At 38.6% G+C, this 17,144-nt stretch overlaps 1 protein-coding gene across 5 annotated transcripts in view; it reads right to left on the bottom strand.

The window, feature by feature from the left end:
- The window catches only part of akap9 (A kinase (PRKA) anchor protein 9), a 67,577-nt gene extending 54,876 nt beyond the window's left edge, over positions 1–12,701 (bottom strand). For all 5 annotated transcript variants that reach the window (XM_040121279.1, XM_040121284.1, XM_040121280.1 and 2 more), the window contains exons 1-2: positions 12,488–12,701; positions 3,104–3,376 (exon numbers count right to left, since the gene is read on the bottom strand). In XM_040121279.1, the coding sequence (XP_039977213.1) occupies positions 3,104–3,376; positions 12,488–12,535 (321 nt within the window). In that variant the 5' untranslated portion in view covers positions 12,536–12,701. The remainder of the gene's footprint in view (positions 1–3,103; positions 3,377–12,487) is intronic.
- Positions 12,702–17,144: the final 4,443 nt, after the last annotated feature.

The following is a 17,144-nucleotide window of genomic DNA, read 5'->3' as shown; positions in this document are numbered from 1 at the left end:
CTTCTGGTTGTAGGTACAGTCTATGAACATTAATTATGCTGCCATTGAAATCTGTAGTGTTTATTTGTAAGTTGTAGTTATTTTAGCCTTTCGTTATTTGGTAATGTTGAAAGATAAAAATGTTGAAAGGTAAAGGTAAGGAAAGGTACTGGATCTAAATTTGATGAAATGCTACAGAATCCCATCCCTCAACATTAGTATAATATCTGGCCTTTTTTTTTTTTTTTTTTTTTTTAAACCTGTTTGATAAGAACACGTTATGCAAAGTTTACTTGCAACTGCTGATGTCTGAGAGGCATCAATGAGTCAATACACTTGTATTTGTGAATATGATTTCTTTCAGACGCCTGTGAAAGACTGTATTGACAGTATGGAAAACTTTTATCCTGTTGTGTTTCCAGAGCAACCCTTTCATGCTCACAGAAAGCTGCATCACCACAAAATTTCTGAAGACAACCAAACACCGTGACCATTTCTTCTGGGATACGAACAAAAATTGCTGTGACAAAAATTACAAAGACAGAGGGGAAACGAACCTGTTTACCTTTAAGTGGTTAAATAATGTTTCTTCATAAATAATTCACATATACCGCCTTGTATGGTCTCTTAAAATTAATGAATTTCAATGGTTAGTGATGAACAACAGCTCCTATGTGTAAAACAGAAAAATACAGCATGTTCCACAGCCTTTTGTAAAAGAGAGGATGTGAGTCGCTCCCAAGGTAAAAAATTAAATAAATAAATAAAAATTTTAAAAAACTTGCCATTCAGTCAGACACTGATACATTCAATCAACCTTAAGGTCTGCTGAAAAGTGTTGCAAGGCCACAGGAACTGGTCACACGGACCAATGCATCTCAACCCGTTTAAAGGCAACTGTCTGTTTCCATGACAACCGGCAGTTTTGTGGGCATGTACTTCACCGAATGTACAGTGGGTTCAGGGAAAGAGAGGGCGCACAGTGTTGATAAAAAAAGAGTCTGAGAGAGCGAATGATGAAAAAAAAACAAACATGTTTACGGGCCCTCAGGTCTCCATTTTAGATGGATGGTCTTCTAATGTGACTGTCTGAATATTTATTTATTAGGATCATTATCGAGTCTTAATGTTCAGGCTCCAACTTTTTCCATTTATCTACAGGAATTCATCGCAGGTTTGAAGGTCATGTATGTTTGCAACGCTTACAGACCAAATACCAATTAGAATTTCAAGGGTATTTATGAGGGGAAAAGAAACATTAATTTGACTGACAATTTTTTAAAACCCAAGAAGCAGGGCTTGGAAAGGCTGCAGTTGTATTTGTGAATATTTAATGAATTCATAGAATGCATCAACATTGAATTTTATCTTCAATGTGTTATGTTTCAAAAAGCATGCTTGATGAAGTTATCTCTCAGTGATGTATGATGCAAAGGTAGAACTGAGCTGCTGAAAGTTTGACCAAATCCCAAGAACAACCAAAAACCTTTACAAGTTTGGAATATTTTAAAATTTACACCCAACAATGCTCTGGGGTGTATTATTTTTAAAAAAAAAAGAAAAGAAAAAAAGACCATAAAGCAGCACTACACCAACATACTGAGTAAAAAAAAAAGAGTTTCAGCTGGAGTCTGGCTCAAGTATTTTTCTAACCTAACTGTAAACATTATGAACATAAAAGCTTTCCAGTGCTTTTCCAGCACTTTTGTTCAGTGTCATAGAATTAAATCTATCTAATTAAAATCTAAATTAGCTTATTACAGACATTGTATCAGTGAATGTGTAAGCTGATTAAAAAAAAATAATAATAAAAATTACAGTGCGGAAAGGTTAAACATTTGGAAAGCTCAGACCCGGCAAGGCATGGACTCCACAAGACCTCTGAAGGTGCCCTGTGGTATCACGCACCAAGACGTTAGCATCAGATCCTTTAACTCCTGTAAGTTGCGAGGTGGGTCCTCCATGGATCGGACATCTCTTTCCGCGATTTGCGTTCTTCCACAAAGCACAGACGCAGGCAGGTAATTTGCATGAAGGCATTGCAAACAAAAATGGAGGAGAGTGAATGTGACACAGATCAGGCTAATTCCGAGCGGGAGAAGGACTCCGACAAGCCAAGACAAAAAGAGGAGCTCATATCCAAAAGAGGGGCTACTTCTGTCACATGGACGTGGTTTGGGTCTGAAAAGTCTGACACAGACCAGAAAACTGTACTTTACAAATTATGACGCAGACCGGTCCCCACAACCGACTCACACACCATCAAAATCTTTTACCACCTACACAAGAATCACGTCAAACAATGGGGAGATAGTCTACGGATGAGAGCCACAATAGTACAGTCAAGTGCTCAAAACAAACCCCAGACTCAGCCGTTGCAAGAGGCTTATGCTCGCAGCACCCCATATGAAATCAGGAAGATGGAAGCAGATAACGACTGTTGTTGCAAAGACATGGCCCCAAATTACAGGGTCAAATTTAAATTAAATTTTTACAGAAAATGTGCTATATGGTGATACGTATCATTATCTGGAAAAGAAATGATCTACAGTGGGGTCCAAAAGTCTGACACCAATTTCCCAGTGGCGTCAGACTTTTGGACCCCACTCAGTATTGGGATATGAGATTTTGGTCATTTCGCACAGCCCTACATCCTGGTGCCATCTCTCATTTTGGAGATGCTTTGACCCAGTTGTCTAGCCATCACAACCTTAGCCCTTGCCAAAGTAGCTCAGATGCTCCAACAACAAAAGCAGTTGCTACTTCAAAGCATTTAGACACTGACACCTTTTTATTTGCAACACCACTGACTAATCTCGAGAGGGATGAATAAATTAATATTTAGGTGTCATCAAAAACTAGCAGAAAATAGCAAAGCCATAATTTAGTAATTCATTCCATAAAATAAAGTGACATACTTTAAATTGTCTTTTTGTAACAAGATGTCTTTTATGAACTAAAGCATATATTCCAAATGCATCAAAACTAATTTGCATGTATAGACTTTACTTTGGTTAATGTGTAAGTATTTGAAATATTACTTATTTGTTTTTGTGTGGCTTAAATCTCAGTAAAATCTCATATCGGTAGTAATGAAGTGTGAAAAGGAAGTGTAAGTGTCTACCTCTATAGTGTAGGTCTGGTCATGCTTGACAGTCTCTCCACTCCGCAGCGTCCTTGCGAAGGTAAACTCTGTGGTGGGTGGGTCTTTATTTCCCTCTTGTGATCCATCTCCTCCTCCACCTGATACCTCCTCTCCTCCCGCAGACTGATCCGGCTCGACCTCCACCCTTCCCTGCAAGTCTCCCTCCGAGTCCTCCGCCGTCTTCTTTTTCTTCTTCTTTTTCTGTTTCTTCTGGGAGTCCGCGTGAGCTTTTCTCTGGCGGTACTCAGCCAACTGGAGAGGGAAGAGGGAAGCAGTGGCATTAAAGATACAAAGATTACACTTTACACTTCAAAGGTCATCCTTGGAGGCAAAAACGCATTAGCCAACACGTTAGCAACCATCCTTTTAAGTATTACTCTAGTCTACATTCCCAGTCGTTGCCTCCATTCAGATTTTAGTTTACGTGACCCTAATGCTCAGACTCAGAATCACCTGCTTAAGCCTAATTCACAACTCATTAGTCTGCCTACAGAGTTAATACTTCTAATAAAAACAACAACAAAAAAAACAAAAAAACACATTGACCTACTCTGAGTCTGCACAGTTTGGTGAAACTCAAGCGAAACATTGTTAGCGCGGAAAAGGCGTCTTTCCTGCTCCGAGTGAATCCTCCCTCCCTGTGTCCATATGACCCGACACATGCCTCTTGCTGTGCCAGGTGCTAATCCTGACTAAAGGGATTACATTTTTAAACTATGTCAACGATCTGACTAAACAGCCAATAACGTTCTTTGTTATCTTTACCATTTAGAAATTAGATTCTTTGCTTTACTCATTAGCAAAAAACCCTTAAACACTGATGTCTCTTGATTCCTTTTAGGTATTTTAAATCATGAATATCCACAAATTTATAATAGAAATAACACATTTTTTGGTGTGGAAGTACCAATTTCCACTTCATATCATTTGAACAAGAGAATGTTTGTATTTACTGGGGTTCCATATTTGAGATTAGAGCTCTTCTAAATATTCAATTTCCTCCACAATACACAGTCACAGTCATTACTTCCACCTATAAACACAGAAACCCATATTGTAGTTAACCACTGGATCTCAATTTTTCTTTCACCTTAATCGAAAATATTAAAGGTATTTTCAGTATTGTTTTGTTTTAAATGTCTCTAATCTCCTAATATATTTCTCAATAAATTTCCTTTAAAAAAAAGAAACATAATCTGGTACAAGTTATAGGGAAAATAGGGTTTTCCTTAAAAGTACAGCTCCATTTAAGTAAGTAAATAGTAATTAGTTATTAATTTATTACTGGAAACTTTATTCCTCAAATATGTTTAGGTGTATCCTTGCCTGTGGAGAATGTCACATATTGGAAGTGTACTAATTGAATACTGTCTCTATTTACCTTTAATTAGCACCAAATTACAGAGTTTTTTCAAGGAAACTTCTAGGAAACTACCATACCATATTTTTTTATCCAGTGTCATCATCATTATTGCGAAGGAAAACTTAAGAACCTGACACAACCAACTGGAACACACTTATAATTATGAGGTGAAGTCACGTGTGTAATATGAGCACATGTACCGCACTAATTTAATTTCCAACTTGCTGTGAGGTATCACTCACTCTCCCTCTCCCTCTCCGTCTCTCTGAACAGTCAGTACTACCGATATCCATTATGTATGAGCAGCGGGTGACAGAAAATAGGTGGCAGAGTCAGCTGGAGGGGGCGGACAGCAGGGGTTACAGGTGTCACACCATGGGTGCTGCACGGATTACAATAGATATAGACAGGCTGTTGCCAAGGATACTGTGCTAATGCCTGCTAAACCAGAGCCGAAATGATTAATCGATTCGTTAAATCAACGGAAATTTCATCAGCAACTATTTTGATAATCAGTTCATCTTTTCTGTCATTCCTGCTTTTCTTTGTCATATGTGATAGTGAATTTATTCTCTTTGGGTTTTTTTAATGTATGTCAGACAAAACCAGACACTTGAATAGATAACTTTGGGCTCTGGGAAATTATCATGGGCAAACTTCAGTTTTTTCTGACATTTTATAGGAACAATGGTCAGTCAACCGAAATGTCAGTAGAATGACTTGAATTTCTTTTACAGTTTACTTATATATATCACAAACAAAATAATCAAATCCTGACATTTGACAGGCTGAAATCAGAACGTTTGGCATTTTTGCTCAAAAAATGACCAAAAACGACTATCAATTATCAAATACTTGCTGATTAATATTTTGTGGATAGACTTATATATTAATCCCTGCAGCTCTACTCTGCTCTCCCAGACTGGGATTTACAGCACAGATTTTAGGCACCTATCTGCCAAACTCCTGTAGCAGCAAAGCCAGCACAAAAGTAAGCACTTTTTGACAGGTCTGGTCTGGTGATGCTGTAATAAAAGGTTAGAGGATGACACGACAGAACTGAGAGTGGGCGTCGCGATCACGTCCCCCACCTACAAATCACAGCTCAGAAGCTCAAAGGGCTCTTGATCTGTGCCTCTGCACCTCTAAATATGCACCACCTCTTTTCCAAATATACCCATGTATCTGCACTTTCAGAAGAGCTTTATCCATCAAATACCAGGGCACACTGTGTGAGATATGAATGAATGCCAGGCTTATCAAATGGTTACTTAATGCTTCAATGTTAAAATGACAAAAACAGGGCTGTCCTTTATTTCTGACTAAATCAGAAAAACACACAAGCAGTAATGCGCGATACGCTGTGGACCTGCCAGCGGACATCACCCTGGGTTTTGTAAAAGTCTAGGGAACCCCGGCCTTTCCTTGAGCTGCTTATCATAGCGTGCTGCCCTATTTGGCCGGGCAGGCAGGAGCATTGGCTGAGCATATGGAATAGTGGAGCCTGTATATCTGCATCACCATCTGGGAGACTGAGACTACGTAGGTGTAACACCATCTGCTGTCTGAAAACATTTACACAAGCACATTTTTGACACAGGCCTTTTTTTTTTCTTTTCTTTTTAAAAAGAAAAAATCTGTGTATAATACGAACTGACTAACAGCATCAACAACAACAGTCAGTATACTGTGTTTGATTTTTTTTTAAGGAGGTGAGATCCACTAAATTTTGATTATAATCTGGTGTTAATGGAGGTGGTGGGACTCCGAAAAGCAATGCTGTGACTGTCAGATTACTGATGTGAGTATAAATATTATGCAACTTTAGATAGCGTGGAAACACAAGGAAATTTTATTTTTCAGCAGAATGTGCTGTAGTTTGAGGACACTGCAAAAACACACAGTAACAGGGTTTGGCAATATTAAAATATATATCACTGGATTATATAAAGTCGTCTACCATAAAATACATTTTACCATACAGTTTACAGTTTACACTGCAGTAACTATTGCTTTATTGGTGCTGGGTGATCAGGCCATTGTGGGCAGTGTTCATAATAATCAATGAGCAGCACTGATCAATGACAATACTGGATTTTTACACTATTTTTACATCAATGTGATGATTTACCTTAATTAGTCAGATTAAGATCTTCTAGGAAGAGCATTACTTTTGTGCCTCAGAGAAAAATCACACTTAATGCACAAGTCTATTTAAAGCACCTGATCATCAACTGAAAAAGTAGTTTAGTTCATGTGATGCTTATGTCATTGCTTAATATACTGTTCAGAAGCGTGACTTCCAAAATGTGTCATTAAATAAGTAACTAACAAAGGGGAGTTCTGTAGTTTGTATTATGCCTATAAGACGCTGCTGAAAAATTCCCAGCACTGCTGAAAACAGCAGTCCACTAGTGCCCAGAAGGGAAGCTCATTGCCTCCAGTGTCATGTCATGTGCTAATGACAGTGCCAGGAGCACTGTGTTAGTCAACATCCAGCTACTTGAAGGCCTAATTCCTTTGCTCTACACACACATTCCAGTTGACAAGTAACAATAGTTAATAGTCCTGAAAACAAAGCAACAGCGGCTGAAGCTCCATCGGCCTGACTTGGTTTATCACCAGTACACCGGGAGGAGCTATGTCAGAGGCAGTGTAATGAACGTGCCACATTTATGTCTCATGGACAAGGGTTGAAAGCTGCACGGAAGTCTCGTTGCACTTCTAACAGTGTTCTGAGTGGCAGGTAGAGTCGTTTCTTTGGTTTATCCTGTAAGAGCAATAGTTCTCAGCATGTGCATATTGCCAGTCAACAGTGCGTTCAACTTGGTGACAGGGAGGGAAAAAAAATAAAATAAATAAAAAATAAAATCAAAGAAACTGGGGACATTACACTGAGGCAATTCGGTGCAGCAACAACATAAGCACAGCAGAGAGGGTGTTCTTGTAATCTAAAATCACCATAAACTTCCCTGCTTCGCTTAACGATTTTTGTTCTCATTGTTGAAACAACTGGGAGTCCTAAAAAACATCACACATTAGCAGACCGACACATCACCCTTGTTTCTCTCTGAACTATACTCTTATTTCATGATCCTACATGCCTTTGCCTTTTCACGAACTCCAAGCCACACTCAATGTCAAGTATCCTTAAAACCTATACAGAGCATTACTGAGGTGCTTGTTCTTCATCATCCTCCTAATGACAGCAGCCACAGTCTCCTTCCCAACACCAGAAACAACAGAGTGCAGCGAGAAATGTCTCAAGAGAAGGCGTCTACCATAAACCAAAAAAAAAAAAAAATCTGTTTGTCAAATCAGGCACACCTTTACTGGTAGAAGAACAAAATTACAAAACTCTTACATTTTCATCAAAGTCTGATGGGTCGTTAAGAGTTTTTTCTAAACTTTCTTGTCATGTACAACAGCACGGCATTGGCATGGACCTCAACTATTTTTCTATTAAAATCATCCAATTCCAGTGCTCAGTAACTTCGATTTTGGGCAGCTGGAGCGCATGACATGTGGGTGCAACATACTGGGTTTGAATTTAGCCTATAGGATGAAATTTGCATGTCCTCACCCTCTTCCCCTCCCATTTCTTATGTGCTGGGCTTTCAAAAGTCCTCATGCAATGTAGCACCTTGGTGTTGTTTTTTTTCTAATTTCTTCAAATTACAGAATACCTCTCCATCCATAACAAACTGCTGCTGCTCTGTAAGACAGTCAGAACTTAACACTTTCAAGCTTGTTAATTGGCACAAACCAAACTGGCATAAAAACTGTACTGCATGACCGAACGAACCGAAATGAAAAACTGAAAAAAAAAAAAAAAAAAAAAAAAAAAAACTGTAAAAGCTTTCTGGTGTGGATACATCCCGAGAGTTAAATCTTGATCTTAACAAAGCAAAACTCTTGGCTCCAAAGTTGTGGTGAATAAGCTATTTTGGGCATACAGATACTAGTTCCATCTGAAAACATTTTCTCTCATACTGACAGTGAAACCCAGACAGCCTCTTGCGTGGTATGATATCTGTACTTCAGTTATCAATTATGCTGGGCAACAGCAGACTCAGATTACATCTTTCGTGACTTTAGAGCTCTCTGCAAGACGCTGGCCGTTAGAATATTGCGTCAAGTGAAAACAGGTTCTTGTAAATATCAAAGGAGGGTCAAGTACTCCCCTCAGACATCACGAAAGGCTCGAGAGCCGCACAGAAAGCTAGATTCAGTCCTTGTCCAGGTGGCAGCTCATTAAAACTGGCCAGCTGTTAGTACATCACATTCAATTAATCACGTGGCAATCCCTTCTCAAGCAGTACAGCATGCCAAAACAGGAGTTTCAAAAGTATTCAGTGTTTGTTGTTTCATTTCACAGATGACAAATACTGTAACCTAAAAGTAAAACCCTCCGGTGTCATTCAAGCCAATTAATAAGCCATGGTGGTCATAGTTCATTTATCACATAGAGTGATGCAGGGTATGTTCATGCTCAGTCACCTGAAGGATTAACTACTCAGGCCTTAGCTAAGTAGATCAACTTGTACTTTTGCTGTCCTCAAAGGCTTCAATTCTGTCCGACTGTGACACTGACCTTTAGGCTATCTGGAAACCCTGAGAAAACCTACTTATAAAACCTACTACCAAGATTAGCTGTGTTATACATAGTTTAGAAAAGGGTCTCTAAAATTTGGGCGTAATATATCTTTACTACTATAAAAGGTGTGTTTAAGGCTATAATATACTGCAATTTGGTTTGTAAATAATGACAATAAGGCATTTTTTTCAGCTTCACATTTAGCTGTCAAAAGCACAAATAGAAGCATTACAAATTGTGCCTCAGCTATTTACTCCCCTGATTCCTCATTTTGCAGAAGAGTACCAAATTCTGCATAGATACAAAGTAAAAACGTCAAACCATTATCATAATCACAGAAGCTGGTAAACATATTTTTAATCTGTGCCCAGTGGACACTTCAAAGAAGCAGAGAAAAAAAATAAGCAAGCCATCCTCCGTGAGCGACGTCTGCATCCCCTGGGACCAACTTAAAAACTGCAGTGCCTTCCCCCGGAGCCAATCGGTGTGGTTCTGAAAATGCACGAAACGGCAAATGGACTGGCAAACGTTATTCCCTGAAGTTTCATTCAATATCAGTGTGTAGGACTAATGGACAGACAGAGGAGGGTCTGATCTACAGACAAAAAGTTTTTTTTTTTTTTTTTTAAAGTACAGTAGGAAATCAACATTGAAAGCTGACATAATTTAATGGGGAGACACCCCTCTGGTAGTAAAAATGTACAGAGAAAGAAGCAAACATCTCAACCTTAACTTGGGACACCCAATCAGATAAAACATCTCTCTTCCATGTTCAAATGTACCTGCACTGGACCACGCAGACTTAGATGCCGTGTTGAAGCATCTGTAGTGTGGGATTGCTGAATAAATATCGAGAAGAGACTGTGTTGAAGTTGCAGACTTCCCCCCTGGTGATTGTAAAAGGTGCCATACAGTATCTGAGCCTGTGAGTTGTTTTGACCAAACGCAAAATCTTACACGTCTTGAGCTCATCATTGCAGTGTTGGGTGCTTTTCCAAGAACAGAGTTTAAAAAGACAGAACTCAAGGGGGTTATTTATCATGTAACTGTAGCCCAAGTCTTGCACGACTAACTCAACAATACATCTACAGCGAATGTCTTGGAACAATAGCTTGGCAACACCAGCCCACAATTTGCGCTTTGCTCATTGTCTCGTATGACTCAATAGGCACTTGCTTGGGACAGACATCATTTCAAGCACGCTCTACAAAAGATGACTGACAGTTTTACCTTCACTCTGACAAAAACATGGAGTCTTCCTACACCTGATTCAAGGATAACCCAGTCACTGTCACTAGTCTTTGCTTCTGCTTTTCAAACAGGAAAATCACAGCAACTGTTCTGAAAAAGTCATATTTCTTCTGAACTAAAAACAAAATCAATTTCTGTAGAAACCTTCAGGTGAAACATGTAGACTCATTATTTATTTTAGATCTAAAATAACATTTCTTAAGGTCTGGAAGTTTAGAGCGAAAGTATGTTGTGTCAACATCTGAACACCCCCCATAGCTTTCTAATTTACTCTGACATATATCAGCCTGGATTCAATCTAAACTTGCAAGATCCAGTCAGAGCTTGGGACCCTATCGGAATAAATAAAAAAAGTCCCTGATATCCCTGCAAAATATTATCAATGTGTTATTCAGTGAAATTACTTTTGCAGCTTCTCCCCTGCATGTGAACACATGGTGAAATAGTACTGTGAAGAAAACAGCGGTGAAATCCTCCTGCAGTACAGAGGGGCCTTTTATAAACCAAAATGCCAAAGTCATAACCAGGGAGATGGTCTTTCTTAAGGTCTCTCCCTCTGTGCAAAACTAAAAGCCAGAGCACCAGGAGGGCTGTGAAACCAGAAGCAACCAAAGGACACAGCAAACACAGCATATTAGATGTTTCTCAGCAGCGTCAGGGTGGAAAGTGTTTGGATTGCAGAACCCTTTCAAGTCAGATTCTCAGGACCAACTCTTATTATAATGTCTGTAAGTGTATGGGGTTTATAGAGATATACTGTTGGACAAAACCTGTAATTTGGAGAGTAATGAACAGTTAAAGTGTAACTTCAACCCCAGCTCTGACCCTATATCCAGCCTAACTTGGGCAAAAGGCTGAGAAGGGGGTGATCAAAAAATAGCGTAAACTCCTTTGACTGATGGCCCTTGATCAGTATATATTTTAAAATGAGCACAGTTTCACAGACTCCCACTCAGTTGCAGTGGGAGGAGGGCATTCTCAACCCTTGTAATGCAGATTTTTAAACCTTTGGAAAGATCTGTCAATATCATCACCGGCACTGATGTGTTTCGTCACTGTACAATCTTATAATTAAGCTTATAGCACAAAAAACAGGTTTATGCGTGCAGTACCTCTTTAATAACAGTGGTGACAACTTTGTAGTAAAAACCGGTTGATTGGGATTAATTCTACAATGAATAGATTTTACACTGATTGTTATGTTTCTATTTAATTTGCCTCTCTGTTGTAAAGATGCTTGGTCCAATTAGTCACATGTCTCGATGGTGTATTATTATAGTGTACATCATCTATAATGTGACTAAAATGGATGTCTGCACATCACGCACTGCTCTGACCACTGATCATAAGGTACGTTGTTAAGTTTTCCTTGCAGGCATGTTATTGACAGAATTCACACCCACGATGGCTGAGCACACATATGTCAATAACAGAGCTGCTGCGAGGTCAGGCAACACCTCACAAGTCAAAACTACAAGAAGCGCGTGGCTCAGGCAGAGCAGTGTACCATTTACTTCGTTGCCATTTATCACACCCAACAACGCTCATTTATATGACAAAAATAAAAAATGACAAGGCAACATTAGGCACAGCATTATCCTTCTCTGTAACAACGCTGTTTAACATGAGTTGCTGGGTGGCTGGGGGGGGGGGTCTGACCTATATCTCGATTCTGCTTATTGATAAGGCCAATGGTAGCACAAGTCTGGCATGTGGGGCAATGTTTGCTCTTGCTAGTGGGGCTACGTCCCGTAAATCCTGTTCCACCAGCCTGTCAGCCTCATTTCGGCTGGCATTTATAAGCCTCTGATGACGATGTGACGGCTTGACCTGTGGGTGATTAAGTTGGCATTGCTGGCCCACTCCGACACGACACGCCAGTTTCAGAAAAGTAAAAGGCAAAACTGGAGCAACGTTTCAAACATGCAGCATGACAAAGAAGGCTGTGGCTAGCTGTAGCAAGCCAACCCCCCGGCTGTCAGAGCAGGGCGCATGTTTGCTGGGACTGACAGCTGAGAGGGGGTTATGTGGGGAGGGGGGGGTGGGGGGCGTAAAAAAACAGCTGACAGACCCGGCTGTGAGAAAATAAGTTGTCCACAATATTAAGTGACCACTTTACTGCCGTGATAGCAGTGTTACTTAAGAGTCCTACCTTTGCTTTGCCGGCCTCCAGCTTCTTTTGCCTCTCCTCGTCTTCCATCTCCGCTGTCCCTGTGGCGACAACAAGAGGGAAGCTGCTTCATACGAAATACCAGCGAGAAAAATCTAAAAAGCCAGCGGTTAGATGTCCCTCGTCCGGCTAACAGCTCGCTGCCAGAGACGTCCACTCGCTTTTTAGTAGGTGCTGTCTCCTTGCTGGTAGTCCGCCGCCATGTTTTCCACGTAAACATGAGACCCAACCAGGATGACGTAGTCTAGGTGCCTTGCTGGCCACGCCCACCTGCATTCCACCAGTGGTGACTTCAGGTGCCGCCAGAAATGTCGGAATTTCTAAGAATCGTAATCAGCATTGTTGGCCAAGTATGTTTGCGCATACAAGGATTTTGACTTATAGCGACTCTCGGTGTACTTACAAACAGTACACAGTACCAGTAACATCTGTACAGGGAGATGCACATGGACATTATGGGAAAAACAAGGACAACAAAGCTTAGCAAAGATACAGTACATAAATATATGAATATTATGTACTAGTCTGTGGGTGAAAAAATAAATAAAGAAATAAAAGAAAATAAATACATTTAAAAAATAAAAATTAAATTATAAAATAACACATCTATATAGTTAAGTAAATAAATGACTATTATGTACAAGCAGGTAGGCGAACAAATAAATACAATAAAATAAACAATGGAAATAAATGAAAAATAAAAATTAGACACACACACACACACACACACACACACACATATATATATATATATATATATATAGTTAAGTAAAAAATAAAAACATATGAATATTATGAACACACAAGTAGGTTAAATGTCGAATTGCTCACCGCACAGTTCTACAGTTTTGATTAGTGTTAGAAAAGGTATTGAGTAGTGGTGGAAGAAGTATTCGGATGCTTTTCTTCAGTAAAAGTACCAATGCCGCAAATATAAAAATACTCCATTAGAAGTTAAAGTCCTGCATTTAAAACCCTACTCAAAAAAAGTACTGGAGTATTATCAGCTAAATGTTAGAACAACTCCGACATCTGAAACATGATGAGAAGCTACAACTAGATTATTATTTTGTAAGGCAATTACAAAATCATTTTCATAATGTTGTGAATGTCACTGTATTATACGAAGTCTGAATCCTGCTTAAAACGTCTGCACAGTTTCCATGGTAACGGGAGCCAGAGCTGTCCCAGTTGAGACTAAACAGTAAACATTTTTATTTTCAAAGCTGTGTCTTCTCCTAATAATGGCTTCGGCCATCGCCTCGTATTTTGCAGCACAACAGTTGGTTTGACTGTTCTGGGTAATGTTTCAAACAATCGTGGAATTTGCTCCCTTAAAGAGGAAACATTTGACCTGTCTTGGCTGAATGGGACAACAGGTAACATGAGAGACTGGCATCATTCTCTAGGACAGATGGAGCGGATAAAGGAACCGATGGCCAATACTTTACTTACAGACTCCACGTGGTGTTGATCAGAGCTTGCAAATAGTCCACATACAGTGTAATTAAAACAGGATATGATGATGCATTGTCACTTGTCGTAAGCTGAAGGCTGCCTGTTATCTGTCCTGCAGACATTTGAATCATTGAAAAAATGGGAGATGTGGGCAGCGGTTTGGAGGACTGGAAATGGGCTAGTAATAACCAGGGTCGTAGCAGGATATTAGAAAGGCTGGTCATTTTTAATATTTATAATTCTGTCTTGTTAACTTTATTCGTGTATCTTTGTTTTAATTGTTTGGTTTGTGCAAATCATAAGACAAACATGATATACAGATAACCTTTGCTATTACTTTATTATAAGTCCAAATTCCTCCTGTGTCCTCCAGATTTTTACCACTAAAGAAAGTTTTGAACATTTTCTGATTATTTTAATGTTTTTCACATTTTCTTGGTTCATTTGACCATGCAGTTATATTTTCTGTAAATTGCAAGGAATATTATTCTGATGGAGCTTTATCTTGTAATCCCTTTTAATGTAAATTTTTTTCCCCTAAAAACAAACAAATTAAAGAAATTGAGTCAAAAATACACACAGCTCATGTAATGTATGTGTATTTGTAGGATGTAAACCTCCACACTCACAGAACAAACAAACGTTTTGGCTTCAATTTTAACCGAAGCCCTGCTTAAAGGTTAATATCCAAACACCTTTCAAATAAAGCATTCTAATCGGCCACAGTCCTGTTACCTTGTGGCTCAACATTATTTGTATGAAATATGAATTTCTCAAAGAACACCTGCTGGATTCACAAGTTCCCAAAACGTGAAAGTTTCTATTCTGCTTCTAATGTTGCTGATAGGAAACGTACCAGCAGCAGCAGCAGCAGCAGCAGCAGCAGGAGAGGATGCTCTGGATCTTCGGCTGACAGGAGCTGAACAGCTTATCGTCTGGCAGATCTTGAATTCCACCCATCTTCTTTTGGACATTCTTACCTATTTGATCCAACCTGTGAGCAATAGCTGTTAGTGCAAAAACGTCCGCAGGAAGCACTGGGCGTTTGAAAGTTTCGTCAGGTCCTAAATTATTGATTCGCTGAGGGAGTACTATTTCAGCAGTTACCCAAGCAACTTTTACCAGGGAGACCAAAACAAATGGATCAGGGCAGGATTCCATGTAATATTAAAAGCACAACAGCAGTAATATTCAGGCCTATCAATAAAACACAGTTTTTTAGAATCACATTTTGACATATTGAATACTCATTTTGACATGAAGGTAATAATTCTATAGACAATTGAAATGGAGATGAGAACTTTAAACAAATTATTTGGACCAATTATTATTTCTAAGAAGGTAGTCCGGAAGTGTTATGTACAACAATGTTACTGGTGGCCGAATGGTGACGCTCAGATGTGCTACAATATATTTTACCTTTAGAAAAATAAATGTGGTGTAGTTTCTTTTCCCTGTTGTGTCTGCCATTTTATTCTTCAGCCAAGAGTAATGACAGATCCATTATTAGTGAGTTTGGTTTAACTTTAATGTAATTTAATTGAGTAAATATAATTTAATTAATTTAACTCAACTTAGTTTAATGAAGAAAACTTAATTTAATTCAAGTATTTTAAATCAACTTGATTTAATCAAATAAATTCAATGACATTTAATTTACTACATATCATTTAATTAAATTAATTTTAACTCAATTTAATTGATTACATTTAATTTAGTTTAATTAATTTAAATCAATTTAATTAACTTAGCTCAATTTAATTTAATTGAGTAAATTCAATATAATTGAGTTGTGTGAATATAATTTAATTAAATACATTTAATTGAGTTAATTTAATTTAATTTAATTAATTTAACTAAATTGTATTTAATTGAGCACATTTAATTTAGTTTAATTTGTTTAAATCGATTCTATCAATTTAAATGAACTTATTTAAATTGAGTAGCTTCAATCTAATTAAATATGCATGTTGTATTTTCTATTTTGAAAAACAGCTGTTTTTTGTAATTACCATGGGGCATGGGCCAGACACAGAAATAACTAAATAGCTGTAATAGACTTCACTAGATTTAGTTTGAGTGCCCATGGAAGCAGTAATGATTTGCTCTACAATAATAATTATTAAACAAGGCAGCAGCATAGGCCATAAGAGTTTCTCCCTATCACATCAATATGCAAATACAGTCAAAAGTGCTTTGAGTGCAAGTGTGAGAAAAGTGGAACTGGGCGTGTAAATGGAAAATAAACTGCTTCCTGTTGATGGCTGAGACAAAATAAAATTGAGACTCTTTTCAGCCTGCCATGTAGGAAGCTGTTCTGACTAATACACAACGCTCACTTCAATCTTACAGCAGTAGAGTGAAAGCTTATTTGCATAACGAAGATATCATTGTTCTGTGTTAAAATATTCATAAGTGGTGGGACTCATCAGTAAAGAGAGGCAATTGACCAGTCGGTTTCTCAGTGCCATGCTGTGAGCCACAAACAGATGGTGAACTATCTCATGGGCATACAAGAACCTCAGCTGTGTCTCTGACACCAAATTGAGTACGGATGCCTTTAACCCACAGTCCATACTCTAAAACTCAGTGTTTTTTTCTATTATCATGCAAAACATTAAACTTACCAGGCATCGAAATACAACTATGAATGGACTGAGAAAAAAAAACAATGCACTCTGAGGGGCTTTGTTAGTGACTGGATAGCCTTCTTATTTACAGTGTACAGTGCAAATTAGCAATGCATTTATACAGAGCTGTAGATAACATTGAAAACACAGAGGTCATGACCTTTATATTGTTTCTGGGAATTTTTTTTTTTTTTTTAATGTGAACTCCTCACATACTGATACCGAAAGCTAAAATCCTGCTTACAAGACTGCAACCTCTGTGTTTTGTACCTCGTCACTGTGATGCACTGACCTAAATGGAGATAACAGCATTATTGTGGCCAGTGTCAAAAGTAACCTATCGATCCAAACAGCGTGTTGTTCCAAATTGTTTCTGATTATACCATAAACGTATGGTTACTTTACAATCTCATGTGTGCATCCTATGACGGGTAGGGAGTCCCTTTGCTTCCATCTAGTGGATGAAAGTGAACTCCCTTTTAACTCCAAAACGCTAGATGGCGCTAATTACCAAAGATCTTCACGTTGGGGCTTTTCTCAAAGGACCAAAT

The sequence above is a fragment of the Xiphias gladius genome, chromosome 24 (genome assembly GCF_016859285.1).
Source record: "Xiphias gladius isolate SHS-SW01 ecotype Sanya breed wild chromosome 24, ASM1685928v1, whole genome shotgun sequence".
Classification (NCBI taxonomy): domain Eukaryota; kingdom Metazoa; phylum Chordata; class Actinopteri; order Istiophoriformes; family Xiphiidae; genus Xiphias; species Xiphias gladius.
This window is presented reverse-complemented; position numbering and strand designations above follow the sequence as displayed.